Source organism: Numida meleagris, chromosome 10 (assembly GCF_002078875.1).
Source record: "Numida meleagris isolate 19003 breed g44 Domestic line chromosome 10, NumMel1.0, whole genome shotgun sequence".
In the NCBI taxonomy this organism is placed as follows: Eukaryota; Metazoa; Chordata; class Aves; order Galliformes; family Numididae; genus Numida; species Numida meleagris.
In genome coordinates, this window is record NC_034418.1 from 9,946,219 (window position 1) to 9,962,892 (window position 16,674).

Below are 16,674 nucleotides of genomic sequence, written 5' to 3' on the forward strand. Positions count from 1 at the left end.
ACTCACTGTATTCTGCTCCAAGTCTGCCGAGAGCACACTTTGTGCTTTCAACTTCATGCAGCAATTAAATCTTGAAGCAGTCACACATCAACAAAAGCTGACTATTTGTTTGGTTAAACACTTCAAGGCAATTTCAAGCTTGAGGGAATCAGGTATCAGGATTTCTATGAGATGCATCTTTGGAAACATGCCAAGTGATTTGGAAATAGGGTGGCTTAATAGCCAACCACAAACATAAATTATAGTAAATGATATCAAAATAAAATAGAGATTCTAGTGACATACTTTTATTCACTCGTCTCCTGACCAGCCAAGTATTATCAACTAAAAAAGCAAGCCCAAGTAAGATAACACTGCGAAGCCCAACAGAGAGCTGGAACAGAACAGCATTAAGTCCTGCATAATCAGGAAGCTGCTTTGGAAGATGTGCTCTGCTCTGAATAGCTTCTATCTGACATGATACAGAGAGGGCTTAGTACTGGCTCTGTGCAGGATGCAGCCAGCCTTTGCTTGCTGACTGCAGGGCCAGCAGTTGTTGTCAACACCGCTGTAGTTTAGATCAACTTTGGAGAAATGTTACAGTATTTTCTGTGTAGGAAATAGGGTTCCAGGAAGTCAAAAGAAAGCATCAGGCTTTGTAGTTAAGCCTCACATTCAGCAGAAGATCCTGCAGCCCACACAGGTAACACAAAGACAGCAAATGATAACGTGACTGCTGTTACACACTTTGGGCTATGATTTACATGTGGCCCCATACTTTTGTGTTTGTCCTCCGCTTATGTCCACCTTCTCCACGGCCTTCCCCTATCTGCTCCTTCTGCATCACGGTCTCATGACAGGCTCTCCCAGGCTATTACAGCTACAGGGAGGCTCGTCTCAACCTTCTCGTGCAGAGATGGCAAGAACTGCCATTAAGCTTTGCTCCAAAAAGGAGAGACTGAAAAACAACAAAAACAAATGTGTTCACTGAATTTTGAATGAGAGAAGACTGCATGCCCAGAACATCTACACTGCCAACTACAAGACACTCAGCAGCTGTGGCAAGAACACACACAAGTTTGGGCAGAGTGGGTTACCAAAAAGAATGGGAAAAACCAGTAACCAAACAGCTGGGTGCTCGTGTCCTGCACTGGCTGGGGCACCCCTCACTCTCACAGCCGCAGAAGCTGTGGCTCACAGCGTGGCTCACCGCCTGGCGCAGGTGTGCAGCTGTGCGTAGGTGTGCATGGCCATGCCCCCAGGTCGCTGGGGAAGGTGTGCCCTTCTGCTCTGCCGCTGGGAAAATGGTTTCCTAAACCAACAGCAATGTGTGGGAGTGCCCGCTCTCTCTCTCTCAGTAATTTGAGCCAAGCAGAACTTCAGATCCATTTATCTCGCAGGACATGAAATCTAAATCTCACTGAATTCACCAAGTCAGCTGGATGCAAGCGCCGGCTCAGTAAATAACCCTGTAAGATTTTCTGTGCTACTTCTGATTCTTTTCATATACAGGTCGAGAAGGAATCCCTTCCTTACAAGATTTGTGTACTGAAGAAATTGAAGACAACAACCTTAAGCTTCTGCACTAAAAAAATCAATTTCCATAATCAAGCATCACCCCTCCTTCACCCTCATGTAGTTTGTATCAATGCTGTATTAAAAATGTAATGTTTGGCAGCAAAAAGAGCCAAGAACCTTCTGATTAGCCTGTCCACAGCTGAATTCACCCCCGAGAGCCATCGCCCATGTTTCTGCTAAGCAGAAGGATGTTCCCGGTAAAGAAGGGCTGGGTACAAATAAGGATCAGGCATACTGAGCTGGTATTGCCAGGCTGGGAGAAGGATGAGGCAACAGCTGAGCCTTAACGAGACGCAGAAGGCAAAGTGTCAGTACTGCCTACTTCACACCTCTGCCGAACCAACGCAGGCAATATGCCAGGTGAGGCAAACACCCAGGTGAAGTTCTGACAAACAGATTGCCTTTTTGCTGAATGGATGCTTTTTTTTCTGGTTTTATTATCCATTTTTTATTGGCATATTTAATAAGCAACAGCACTCTATTTAGAAAAGTCAACGTAGCAGACATGGCAGCAAACGCGACGCTCTGGCCCGCTGCCACCTGCTGCGAGCTCCAACAAGGAGTGGGATGTCAGAGCTGCAGGGAAGAGGAGAAAATGTGCAAGGAAAGACTTGCATTGACTGCTGCACACTTCCAAGTCACACTGCAGAGAGCAAACCACAACAGCTCCTCACCAGGAGTGTAAGATACCAGCATAGGACATGAACAAAGCAGCTACCTTTTAAAGTGACTAGAATTTTGCAAGTAACTTTAGATGCCTACACTGAGATGCAGAAGGTATTGTGAAAGCTGAGCAGCGTACACCTGATGTTTCTGATTCAGGCCACCATTCTCATGCGCTAACATTTAGACTTGAGAGTCTTAACTTTCAGCAGCTGTGTTGGGCACTCTGACCTGGACAAACAACTGCTGCAGACTGCAGGAGTAGGTGAAGTGTCAGACCTTTACTCATTGATTTTCACTGTAAATACAGTCAACTACTGTTATTATATGTATTTGCACGCTCACATACACATTCTTGTAAGCAAACGGTTAATGCTGCTGATTTTTTTTCCATGATGAAAACTGAGATAGAGGCCAATGGTACACACTCGTGTAATGTTTTTTTGTTTATTTTTGGAGATATTGCAGTGGTTCTTGGGATCGTTCCATCAACCTCCAGAAGATCAGTTTGCAAAAGGAATCCATCAGACGGGGGTTTCAGAATACTGTACAGTACAAGACAACTGAATGCAAAAAAAAGCTGTCAGCTTTTTCATGGAAAACTGGTCCAGATGTTCAAATCAATTGTGCAGTAATGAAGGCAGCAACTGGTTCTTCAGAAAAGGAGGCTGAGGCTGTCCATCCCCAGCCACACCTGCTGTTTTGCCAGGAAGAACATTTTTTTCTTTTTCAGAAAAAAAGACCAACTCTTCAGAGCAGCACCTCAAGCTGTACGTACAGTATGGCAATGCACAACTGAAATCAGAAATATTCTTTCCTTAAAGACCTCCAGAGACTCAGCCCACACATGGAGCAGTACTCCACCAGGAGAGCTCCTCACGACCCCGCTCTGAGAGCCACGTGTCCGTCATGGGATAGCAAGGGGCTCCTGAACAGACCCAAGGCTGCTCTAAACGCAGAGACTGGGAATTACAGCTGGCTCCTAGGTGGCACCCAGAGGCTGCTGGAGCCTAGTGGCACCTCCACTGTGAGCCATACAGCGGTGCCAGAGCCAACCAGAATCCCTCTAAAATTCTATTTTGAACTTTTTGATGGAGTTCCTCACACCAAGAGCAACAAGAAAGGCTTTGCTATCGAAAACCATCCAAGATAAGCAGTATCTAGAGTATTTCTAACATACTTTATTCATGTAACAAAAACCACTACCAAAAGTGGACTAAACTGAAAGGCATTTGTGAATGCTCAATATTAAATCCACAGCTATTAAAAAATACTAGGCTTTACCCTGCTCGTTTTATTTAAACGCCACTAGACAAATCAACACAAAAGAAGCCAAGGCAACTCCATGCTCTCAGGTGTTTTGAACTATGCTGGGAATGCTAATCTAAAAATATGAAAGATACGTCTCATTTAAACGCAACAAAAATAATCACATGCACTGCAAGGTATGAAGACCATCAAATTAAGAAGCAGAACATAACATAGCACTTAAAGAAAGCTAAAATTTGTTAAAGCAAAAGTGTCATTACCTAGCAACCTCTGCTTTGCCTACTCTAACAACAGACAACCTCAAAGCCTGAATTATCCAGCACTAACTCAACCCCAAGCACTTCAAGCAAAACTATCGCCAATTCTAGAAAACATATTTTTCTATTTTTAATCAAATCAATTTTTTGTAGATTAGCCTAAAAATAATATCCTCTATAGGCACAACATGAAGAAAAATCCCTCTACTTTATGAAAACAGCGAATTTTAATCAAACCAAAGGCTTCGAGCCAAAGAAATTATTTCAAAAATGGATAGCCAGTTGATTTTGCAATCAGCCTGTAAGTAGTAGCAATGTACTTGGTATTATTATTATTAGAAACAAAACCATAACTAACAAGTTGTTTCAAAACTGCAGACTGAAAAGTTAAAGCTAACCATAATTTTTGCATATTATTATAGCATCAAACTTCAAAACGCATAAAAATGCGCAGGGCCAAATGAAAACATTAGTCTCACCCACATAAAATAGAGGACCATTTACATCTGACACATTAATATCCTGGGATCTTAAAGGCAGTGATTTCAAGAAGTAATACATATAATATTCTGTTCCGTAGGATAAATTGTTTTAATGGCAGACAATGAAGTACTTCGGGTGGAAAAGGGCAGACTTCTATTACCTGATGCAAACAGATTGGTCAGTTCCTGCTTTTTAATGCAACATTGCCCCCACCTGGACAAATGCAGTTTGGTGCACAGGTTGGCATAAATACCACAGAACTCTGCAGAACACAGTGCAAATTCCAAAACAGAGTTTGGAAAAGAAGGACAACAAACCTTGGCCTTCCTTAGCAGTGCACGTTCTTCAAGCTTACCCACGTCTTTTAGTTGAATAATTGAAGTCTTTGCAATATTTTCCTGAAATAAATGATAATTCCTCAGAACTCATGAAAAATCCTTTTATACTACATGCTTATTTATTCCTGCAGAAAAGGGAATAATGCAATTTTCTACAAACAATACTGAATAATATTAAGAGAAATACACTGATAGTTTCAATGCAGTATGTATACCATATATGTGTATTGTGTGTGTACATTTATCTTCTACGTATATGTCTTATGCAGAAAGTGACAATTCTTTTGATTACAGAAAATTCTCCACTATGGTTTTAGATAAAAAGAGTGAAGTCAGAAAAGTAACATATTTTACTGAATAGAAGGCCTGCCCTTTAAGAATAAACATGAACATGTAAACAAGCAACTTTGTTTGCAATATTCTCTGCACACCTCAGGGTGAGCAACAACACCAGGAAACCTACAAACAGTCCTTCATCTCATCAGGGTAACTGAGTAATAAGGAGCCCTGAAATGTAGCATCTTCCCTCTGCTGCACACAGAACAACTGTCTCAACTATCTGTATATGCAGACAAGAAAAACTCCCCGTGACTGACAAAGCTTCTGAAATGCCAAGAAGAAGAGTGCTAGAAGTTAAACTGGTGTATCTCAAGAGCACCAGAAGTTGCAGTAATAAAACGTTTACAAAAAGGCTCACATAAGTGCCAAATAGATAGAAGCAAATTCAAACCTAGCACAACGCGAGTGGAATGCGCTTCACATGCAAAGGCAATGCTCCTGGCTAGGTGCTGTGCCCTGCTCTGCTATGTCTCCAGTATGGAAGCACAAAGCTCTCCTGCTTCCAGGGAGCACTTATTTGAGTGCCCCCTGGTGTCAATATAATTCTGCTGCCTCAAATCGGCGTTAGGATATTAAGGAAAGAAACGAGTATGAAAATATTCATCAGAGTTAAGTTACTCCAATAAAATCATTTTGCAACACTGGATTGCTTCCACATGCCCAACTCTACTAATGGACTAAGCAAATAACAATACCTGTTACTACAGCCAAGACTCAATTTAAAACATTTAACACAGATGCATTACGCTAAGATGGCACTTTCCTAACATGTTGCATTTGATTATGTGGCATTAATAAGACTTCTCCAGTGCTTAAATTCTGGCACCAAAATGCAATAAAACTACTTGGAAGTGAATCTTGTTTTACTGACATCCCTAAGGTCGCCAAAGCAGGCAAGAACCTTTGCAGCAGGAGGCGGCCTGCTCCACAGCTACTGTACGCCTCCATAGGCCTCATTAGAATCAGTAAACTTACATCAGAGTGTTCAGAGGAACAGCCACATAAAATGCAAGACATCATCTGATGATCCAACCTGCTTCACTGAAACTTCTAAAGTTACACCATAATTTAATTTTATAAGTAATAGATAGGCCCACTGTGAACACAAGGTTAATGAGATCTCTCCGAGGGCTGCTGCGCTTGGCGAGCAGTTGATGCTGTCCTCCTATTCGTTATGATTTCACCCGAGCTCTCTTAATGAATCACACCGTGGGACTCCCTGCAAGGAGGGCTGCCGTGCTGCAGCCCTCACCCTGCTCCCAGGCCTGCGCTGGGATGGGGGGACATGCCATGCAGCCAGAGGCCTTCCTTAATGGCGTCACGTAGGAGGATGCTTCCACATGGTAGAAATGCCACGCGCTTCAGCAGAATACACAGTTACCTGCAGCACTTTGCAACACTAGAGCGGTCCAAGTAACAAGGAAAAACGAAAGGATCAGTAAACCTGCCAATGAAAGTTGGCCTAATAAGTGCTGAATTTTCACTGAGACACATGTGTCAGAAGCCATAAAAGACAAAGACCTGCAACCAGCACACAGAAAACCATCTCAGGTAATAATAGCCGTATCTATTTCAGCTACATCTGTGGTCAGGCTTGTTTCCTTACATTTCTGTATTTTAGTGAGCCTCATCATGGAGAATCCATCTTTATTTTAAGATCATAGAAGCACTGTCCATTTGTCAAACCTCACTGGAGCCCAGCTGATCAACTGCAATAAAACAATCAACACCACAGCAATGCCAGACACAACAAAGGAACTGAGCTGAATGCAATAAGCTATCATTTTCCTCAATACTTTCTCAAAACCAAAATGTAAAGTACATGTTCCAGGCTCAGCACCGCTGAGGGTTCCTACACAACACACCAAACCACAAAGGTGAGGGGAGATGTTTGGCCACACATTTTCCCCCATATATCTTGACAGCCATTTTTCTCTTTTCCCTGCAGACATGGCTATTGCTCCATGCTGGACTCCACACGGAGTTAAATCTGTGCCCCTTCAATCTACTTTCCTTCTCCCTAAGTAGCAACTTCCCATTTAATTTCCCTCTAAACACTGAAAGACTTTTTGTTATCCAAACTGGGTTGGAGGTGGTGGTGGGGCTCCAAACCCACTGGAAAATGGGTTGTGGTTATCCTGTGATTCATTGAGGCCTCGAGTGCAGGGCAGGTGACAGTGAACTAGAACAGCTTAGTTCCCAAAAGCTTCCCAGAAGCGAAGTCACAGCCTCGCTACAGAACCAGCAGGCGTCTCAGCACGCAATGAATAATGCAGTACCTTGAGATAATGCAGTAAACCTCAGTCTCGGGCTCAGTTTCTTCCAAGCTGTCACATGTTTACGATGACAGAAGAAAATCAGTATTTGTATCTTAGCCTGGCCATACGTCAGCACTGCACGCACTTGCAATGGTGATTTTCAACATTCTGAGCAGAAGATTTTATTTAAATGTTAACATGAAGTGAATGGGCAGAGAGCACAGAACTCTGATTCACAAGGGTGCCTGGCCTGGCAATTTATCTGCGTCACCTTTCCAACCACAGAGATAACAGATTCTTGCAAAGGAAAGATGTTTGTTTTAAACCATGTCGTCCATACTCCATGTACATGTCCGGCACACAGGTGTTAGAGTACATTAATTATTTATATGACACTAACTTGCTATAATTGTAATATTTATACTTAATATCAATATCAGTACAGTCCTTTGCATAAACATTATTGAATACTGAAACCCTAAAAGTACAAATTCTGTCGATTGTAATGCTTTGCGTTAGCTATTTCATTTTTAATATGTAATAGACTGAAAATGACAGCTCTGCTTAGCACAACAGTCCATATTTACAAGAAATGCCAGGAGTTCTCCTTACACTGGCTTTCACTGAGATCTTCCAGTGCAGAAGCTGTACCTGTAAAGATGTGGATTATGATGCAATATTGGAACTTTAATTCTATACCAGTTTCTTACAGAAGCAATAAATCCACTTGATGCAGATTAATTTTCAAAAATGAAAGTCATAAAATCAGACTGTTCTAAATGTGACACAGTTTTTAAAGAAGTCAGAGTAACAGTCTTAAATAAATTATGCAAACGCCCAATATTTTTGCCAAAGACCTCTTGTTGATACCAGCAAAACCTTGTAACTGATATTCCCCAAAGAGCACTTGAGTATTTCAAAGAAGTGAAGCATTAGTCTTACTAATCTATTTTTGTCTATTTTTTTTCTGGGTATTTTGTAGACTTATTTGCTGGGATTTGCTTCATCTCACTGCTTAGAATGTAAGGCACCCGAGCAGCACATTTCTGCAAAATGCTTGAATGTTATTCGTATCAATTACATAATTTCATGAAAAATATGTGAAACTCTATTGAATAATTTAATAAAAATCACAGCAAACACTCAATCTTCTGATTCTATTGGATTACATTATTCTGTGGAGCTGTTACAGCAGATTCATACCAAAATTACTGGCAGAAGCAGAAATAATCCCACCTCTTCTTCACCAAAAGCAAAGCCTCTTTTTTCTCTGCATTCACGGCTGGCTAAGACTATCCAACAGAGGGCTCCCAGTAGCTATTAAAAAGCTTAATTAAGAGTCAAATACGTGAACTCTTTAACATACGTAAACAAATCAGCATGCTGTCATTTTAAACAATATATGCTGTATGCACACAGGCACATCTACATCCAAATTAGGAATTTGTAAAAGCATACAGTAAAACCACACAGGAGGTTTCTTGTTATAATTTCTATTCTGAAGCTAGCTCACGATTTTTTTTTTTCCAAAACTGCAGAAAATGAGAATAGTTTTAAATCAGCTTCATACAAATGCAATTACATTTCTTACAGCTTCTTTATCTTTATGAGCAGGAGGCTCATCCTGCCCCCCTATGAGCACAACCAAGCTAACCACGTCAGCTTGTTCTGCTAGGAAGACAGGGTTTGGTCAAGGTCTGAGCAACTATTTGCTAAAAGCCAATCTACAACTGGCAAACTTCATCTAAAATTAAGACATGAAACTGGACCATCTCAGGAAGAAGGTATTTCAAACAAGATTAATCCTTGCTCCTATTGTTGAGACAGCTAAAAAATGCAAGGCTGCTGTGTGCAAGAGGTTCCACTTACATTCTTCAACCCTGTGTTTTCCCAATACCATTGCCTTCACTGTTCAAATGCCTTAATTTTAATATTAAAGTACAGGACATCATAATACCTTGTATTATGTATCAGTAACATAAGCTGTGATTTTCTGAGTATTTAACCAAACACCACAGTCAGTGCTGTACCATGTTGGTGTGCCCCACCTGATAAAAAAAAACCTCAAAAACCCAAACACAATGCATAAGTCAAAGCCACTGTAGTGCAATAAATAAACATAACTGTCTGGCTTTAGTAAACTATTCACCACAAATGAAGTTAATACATAAACTACTGTACACGAAGCTTCTTTAGAAGTTTCTACAGTATTAAAAAGAAATTACATACCTGTAATTAAGCACATTCTGCAGTCCCTGCAGATGTACCAAGAATGTCAGCTAACTTTTTTTCTTTTACGTTTGAAAATCAAATTGTTTTCTGTAAGAGTTTTTGGTCCTACAATAATACTCAGTTGCTTTCCTCCACATCTTCACATCCAACTTCACATCCAACTGTGAAAACACCTACCTTCACCCTTACTGCACACACTATAAAAGGAATCTAATAAAAAACCTCCACTAAATATCTGTGATTAACTCCTCCAGAACTAGTTCCATCCTTTGACAAATGCAGGCTTTCTGATCAAAGTCCTCAGAGGTGAAGTACAAAAGCTGTATTCTGTTGTTGCATGCCACACAATTAGGTTTGAATTTAAATCCACGGTAATGTGTTTGGTGATTTTATTCACTCTGCTTTTATCTGCAGGGATACTGCATAACATGTGCAATGTAATACAAGTGGAGAAAAATGTACAGTACTTGCAATCATATTATTACAATGCTAAACTCTAAGGAATTGTATTGTTCTTTCTTTCTTTTTTTAGATTTCCTTTTCAGCTAGGGACGGAGGTGTGACAGGACCTTTGGAAGAAACCAGAGTATCCTGGCATGCAAAATTACATGCTTGCTTTAAAGATGTAGACTTCCCAAGAATACATATAATGTAAATATTGAAACAGCCAGTAGTGTAACAAAAACATCAAGTAAACTCTAATCCTTACTTACCACAAGTCTCCATCTTCAATAGTCTTATCATTTGGGGCTCCAGCATGCCCATAGTGCAGAACAGATGAGTTCTCCCCACTGAGAGGCAAAAAGAAAATTTAGTACAATTTGTGGAAGAAGAAACATTAAAACGCACAACATAAGAAGGAATGCTGTAAACGCAACATTGTAAAAATGTAACCATAGGATCACAGAATCCTAGAATCCTTAGAGTTGGAAGGCACCTTTAAAGGTCTTCTAGTACAACTTCCCTGCATTGAACAGGGACACTACAGCTCGATCAGGTTGCCGAGGACCTGATCCAGTCTCACCTTGAAAGTCTCCAGGGACAGGACATCAACCACAACACCAGGCAACCTGTTCCAGCACCTCACCACCCTCACTGCAGAAGACTTTTTCCTTATATACAATCTAAATCTACCCTCTTTAAGCTTGAAACCATTTCCCCTTGTTCTATCACCGCAGACCCTGCTAAAGAGTCTGCCCCCTTCTTTCCTGTAGCTCCCCTTTAGATAATGAAAGGCCGCTATCAGGTCAGCTTGCAGCTTTTTCTTCTCCAGGCTGAAGAGCCCCAGCTCTTTGAGTCTGTCCTCACAGGGACGTGTTCCATCCCTTGTGTCATTTTTGTAGCCCTCCTCTGGACATGCTCCAACAGGTCCATGTCTCTCCTGTATTGAGGACTCCACATCTGGGTGCAAATATCAGTGTCTTTATATATTAAACATGAAATTTTGCAGTCTGTGAAAACTGCCACAGAATCTGCCCAGGCATGGGCTGCAATAGCATATTCTGCTATCTCACAAAGCAGAAATGGTTACAAAATGGGCATTTTGCTATTCTGGCTCCAAGATGTGACCTTTCCGCAGAAGGAACTCAGTACAGTTCACATAAATACTTCCCACATCCATGAAAGTGTCAAGGATGCAATTACATATTTTTTCAACATGTATCCATTTATTATGGATTTCTTTTTTAATAATTGATACATTTCCCTATTTAAGGTTAAATATTCTGATGCTTAAAAGACAGATTTCCACTGGAGTAAAATTTGACATGTTTGAAATGCTTTAGGAGTTAATGAATCTGGAAAAAAATCAGCAGTCCATGAGTTCCAGCTCACCTCTGGCATGGCTACATGTGATCTCTGCTGGAATGGATACACTTGCACACTGCTAGGGGAACATTCACGCTGTATGATGTCAGCAGTTCACACCAGGAACAAAAACAATCACTTTATTTTTACCTTTCATTAAAATCACATTATAAAGAAAAGATTTTAATTCCTGGAAATGCTTTAGACCAAACTGGTGATTCACAGGAATAAAACACCTCCAGAGAAGGACAGACCTTTGTTGTACACTTCTAAAGCACCATGAGCCATTCGGTGACCTATATTTGGTCTTGGCATCCCCCTCCTGCCTACTGCTATTTCTCCACATCTAGCAAACATCAGTTAAAACACTGGCAAAGAGCTCAAGCTCTACTTATTTCCCTTCTACTCTTCTTAGACAGACACTCTCTCTCTTCCAACAGCTATAAGAATTATAACCAAAAATACATGTGTTGGAACAGCGTTACTCTGGTATCTCTCTGACCCCTCCAGCCTATCAAAACTATTCTGGTCACCCTGTTCTTTCAGTTGTGATGGTAGAACAGCTTCACATTTTAGGTGAAAGGAACCTGAGGCTCAATTTCAATGAATATTTTGCTGTACCTGAAGGAAATGTGCAACCTGACATACTTCTCATATTAGACTTCTGGCAAGCACAATTGCAAAAGCAGTAAATATGCAGTGTATCCCCCAAAAATGTTACGTTCAAGATAGAGGCAGCAATTGCGATCATTTAGATATTTAATTGATCGATTATTTGTTTATTCAAATATAATAACTCCATAAGCAAGGATTATGGAGGAGAAAGCAGAGGCCTTAAATTTCAGAAGATGCTCAATCTAAAGGGCTTGATCATATTAATACAAAGCAATATCATTTTCTTGCCGTTTTAGCATATAGGAATCAGTATGCATCAACAGAGCGAGGGACTACATTTCAAAATAATAGGAATAATTTTCTGATAGAAAATGTATTTCTTATGATTATACAAAACTCAAGGGAAAAATTAAAGTTGTTAAGAGTTAAAACTAACACAGAATTAAGGCCGCAATTGATTTGCTCTGTGATGCTGCTCCAATGGCTAAGCACGTTTTTAGCACTGGCCACTAGCTATCAGCTTACTTCCTAGAGAACATGTTCTGCTTTGCAGGTGAATGCCAATGACTGGTTTCCAAGGAAAAACACAAAAATAAAACCCCTCCCACAAATGGCATGCACACACATGCTCCACAGCAGTTTGCCAGGATTTTAGTTACAGACACGATTCCTTATCTTTCTAGAAGAGGGGATAAAGGAGAAGCTAATAGCATATGCATATACTTACGATCAACTTACAAAAGCTTAAGGGCATGACTTCATGCTAACATATTTGCAGATAACTTGTTTACTTATCATCATATGCTGGCACTCAGCATTATGCATCATACCAGCTGCATAAACAAGTCCTGTGTTCAAATATGAACACTGCACAAATGTTTTCAACAATAGACGTTCCAAATACAAAGATGAAGGATTTCCTTTGCACAGATTAATGTAAAGGTTTTAGTTTACAAAATATTTCTGTAAAGTTTGGCACCAACTGTTACAGAAGATGCAGAAAAATCTGTTTTTCACCACCGTTACTTAGGCGTTAAGCAGCACACAGTCTTTCTTGGCATTTGAGACTCCCTATCTTTCACTCCAATCCTGGCTCTGCAGCATAAATGGGTCTGGAACACGGAGAGAAGCAGCTGGTGCAGAAGACCAGATCCCCACACCATACGCACTTGGGTGGCTTCCGTCAGGCGAGAGGCCCGTCTCCCTGCACCGGCTCCAGGCAGGGCCCTCAGGCCGAGCACCTGCGGCACAGCAGCCCAGCTCCTGAAAGCCCTCCCAGTTGTTTCTCATCCAGAAGAAATGCGAAGCGAGCGCTCCAGGCCTGGCCCTGTCTCAGCCCAAAGCCTGGGATGAAGATGAGCTTCCTTCAGGAATGCACTGTTCACCCAAACTGAACACTGGTGTGGGCACACCTCCGCCCCACTTCCAAGAGGTGGGAGTCAGCACTTCCTCATTAGAAGTGCCCTCGCACACGAAGGCAGGACGATGCTTTAGGAGCCATGCTAAGAAGCTTCCCTGAAGTGACACGTACCCACGAGGTGAATGTTACAGCTAACCAGGAACTGTTTGTAATGATTTGTGAGACTTTCAAGGTGGCTTTAAAACAATTTAAACAAACCCCCCAGCCACTGGAAAGCAAACAAGCCTTCCTGGAGAAGCTCCTTCTTTCCCCCAAGGAGCAACAGTCAAAAGTTCTCACACCAGAGCCGGAGTTCCATACCAGGTGCTGTGAGGAGGTGCTGAACAGGGGGCTCCAGGCCTCTGCAGGTCAGCACTGGGGATGCCATGTCTGCCTCTGGGCAGCACAGTTGAAATGTCCTCCAACAGATTTCTGTGTGCCTATTTCCATCCCTTTAATAATTTGCCTCTAACTGGTGCCAAGATATGTTTGTTACAGAAGGAACTACATGGAGCAGCAGAAAAACAGCAAATTAACACCACTGAGAATGCAAACAGCAGGAAAGGATTCAGGTTACTAGGAAGGGAAAAAAGGCCCCAAAATACATGTCAAATCAGGAAACACTATGGAAACAAACGAGCAGAAGAAAGAAAAAGAGGAGGCATGTCAGTAATATTTTAAGAAAAGGAGTAAGTGGAGTATCAAACACTAGAAAAAGAGTAGCTATTAGCTCTGTAGTAAGATCTGAAGAAAAATCAACAGGCCATGAACTGAACCAGCAAGCTATTTCCATCCCAATTTAAATAATGAAGTCAATCCAGAAGGAAGCATTAGCAGTCCTCTCTCCACTTTTTCATCTAAGAGATGAAATTTTAAAACGTTGTATTGAAAAGAAAAAAAAAAAGCATGGACACAGTAAGTACTCTAGCCTTATTCTTCTTCCTCTTCTGCAAAACGTCCACTTGGTACACTAAGGCACTGCAAGGAGCAGTTTGAATGTGAAGGCACTGCACAGCATTTGCACATTCCTCCAAAATCAACACTTAAGAGATTTCTGTTGAATATATTTAAGTCCCTTTATCAGGTATCACTATTCTCCCTTATTTGCACTTACATAACATCATTGGTGCTTCAAACTATCGACAAGTTGACCTTTGAAAGCACTGCTAACTACAGCACTAAGCCAGCTATGTGATGAGCCATAACACTAACATGTGTTATCATTCTCAACTGCTAGGGAGTGAATACGTAGAAAATGAACACATGAAGCATACTTAGTTGCATCAAATATTCCTTTACCATCTAATGAACAGTGTCAATGCTAGACAGCGACAGCAACAAATGCACCCACTTAATCTGCAGCAAGTGATTTCTATATGAAATATAGTATTGATAACTCTTGTACTCTTGTTTAGTGAGCACCTTTTTAAAATCTGAATAGAAAATGTTTTTTTAATTAAAAACATGATTCTCTCCTATGGAAATTATTATCAGGGCAGTGACTAAAAAGGAAAGAACTTGTCAAAATATCACTGTTTGAAGTTCGAGGAAAGCATGAACTCAGCATGAACAGAATCATACTTAACTGTTCAAAGACCCTAATTGTAAAAGCTATTTTTAATCTTAAATGTAGTTAAGCATAGTATTTACAATCACATTTCCATGGTAATTAAAAATGCCTATTACTTTTGCCATTATTATGTTAATTGAGTTCATCAACTAGATCTACTTATATCCATTTTATTAGGACCTAGCTTAAAATGGTTAATTCTATTTGTTCTTCGTCGCTCACAATCAGAATGCAGCTATTCATTTACAAAGGCTTTTTTATTGTTTTTTTGTTTGTTTGTTGTCGTTGTTTTATTTTTAAATCCAGTTTATCTCCATTTTCAGTAGCAGCAGCAGGATACAATGCCACCTCCCAGCTAAAATCACAAGTCAGGGTCCTGTCCGGATCTTACACTGTGACAAGGACTCACTATGCTTCACGCTACATTCCTACTTCAGTAGGAGTTTCTATAGGTCTAGCAATAGCTTCCCTGTTTCTAGCTTCTGTACCCAAATTCAATTCTGCAGCACAGGTTCTGATGCACTGTAAGCGTGTAGTCTGTATGGCAGTGAAAAATCATGCACAAAGACAACTTGATTTTACCTTCTCAGCTTGTAATGATACCACAGAGATGAAGTCTCATTGCAATGGGATGTTAATTCTCAAGTTATATGATAGTACTTAAAATAGGAAAATTTCTCGACAATTTAGATGCACAATTTGCCATAAAACCGCTCATGCTCCTACAGCAATTTGGCATATAAATTGGAAAACTGCATTTACAAATAATGAATTGAGTAAACAGCAGAAAAAAGCAGAGATACTGATCGTTTTCATTACCCCCGGAGCAAAATAACATCATCGTCATTAACTTAAAGTTATTTTTTTTTAATTAATAAAACCTGTGTGAACTCAGGCAGTGCCTTTGAGTATCACTAGATCTACCAGTGGAGTCTATGTATTAACAGATATACGTCATCTGTCATATATCTCTGACTGGAGATAGATACAGATATCCATTGACTGACTAAATAAGATTCATCTCTCCACAAAGAACACAGCTGTCCTTCATACGTATCCTACGCTATTCTCTTGAAATTCTTTGAATTAAAAATGTGCATTTCTACAAGTGAAGGGAGAACTTTTTTAATAAGAAGTTGTATTTTCTCTAATACAAAAGCTCCAACACCAGCTGCTGAGCAAGAAAAGAGAGAGAGCAAAACATTTCCAAAACTCACTCCCCCAAATCAATTTTAGTGCAGCCTAACCTCAAAGAAGTTTGAGAATGGTAAGAAATACTTCAGGTGTATTCCAAAAAAAGTATTTGTGAACAACAGAGAATAGCTCTACAGCCCTTCTTCATAACTCTACTTAATAAAAGAGCCAACTGCGGCACAGATGTGAGCACAAGCGTGATCTTGGCAGCAGCAGCAGCCATTGTGGAATCTCTTGAGCATGGCAGAACCAGTAACAGCCATTTCTTTAAGATACAACACTTGCCACCTTTCCTTGGCTTTTCCAGAGGAAACAGTTCAAAACTTACTCTGGTGGCACTCACAAACACATCACATGCCCAAAAGGAACAATTTTACAATTATCCAGTGGGAAACTGACAATAAACATTTCAACAATTCAATATAAGCCATCAACTTACCTGCCACAGATGCAAGTGTAGGAAGTATGGCGCATGCCGCCTCGGGTGTAGCAATAGTGCTGGAAAAGGCTGCAAAGAAAGAGAGCTGGTAATTATTAATGCATTCAGAAGCACCATAAGCCAGAGAGGAAAGCAAGCCTTGCCTCGGCACAGCTGTGCTGCTGCCAATTCTGGCTCACTGCTGGGTTCCCTGCCCAGGTGAGCGCTCAGCTTGTGCCCCACAGCTCGGCAGCTCTGTGGGTCACCTCGCCCCTC

At 40.8% G+C, this 16,674-nt stretch overlaps 1 protein-coding gene across 1 annotated transcript in view; it reads right to left on the reverse strand.

Moving 5' to 3' along the window:
- Positions 1-16,674, reverse strand: part of PEPD (peptidase D) — a 122,887-nt gene that overhangs the window by 39,204 nt on the left and 67,009 nt on the right. The window contains exons 10-11 of the mRNA XM_021408200.1: positions 16,420-16,488; positions 10,110-10,187 (exon numbers count right to left, since the gene is read on the reverse strand). Coding sequence (XP_021263875.1) covers positions 10,110-10,187; positions 16,420-16,488 — 147 coding nt within the window. The remainder of the gene's footprint in view (positions 1-10,109; positions 10,188-16,419; positions 16,489-16,674) is intronic.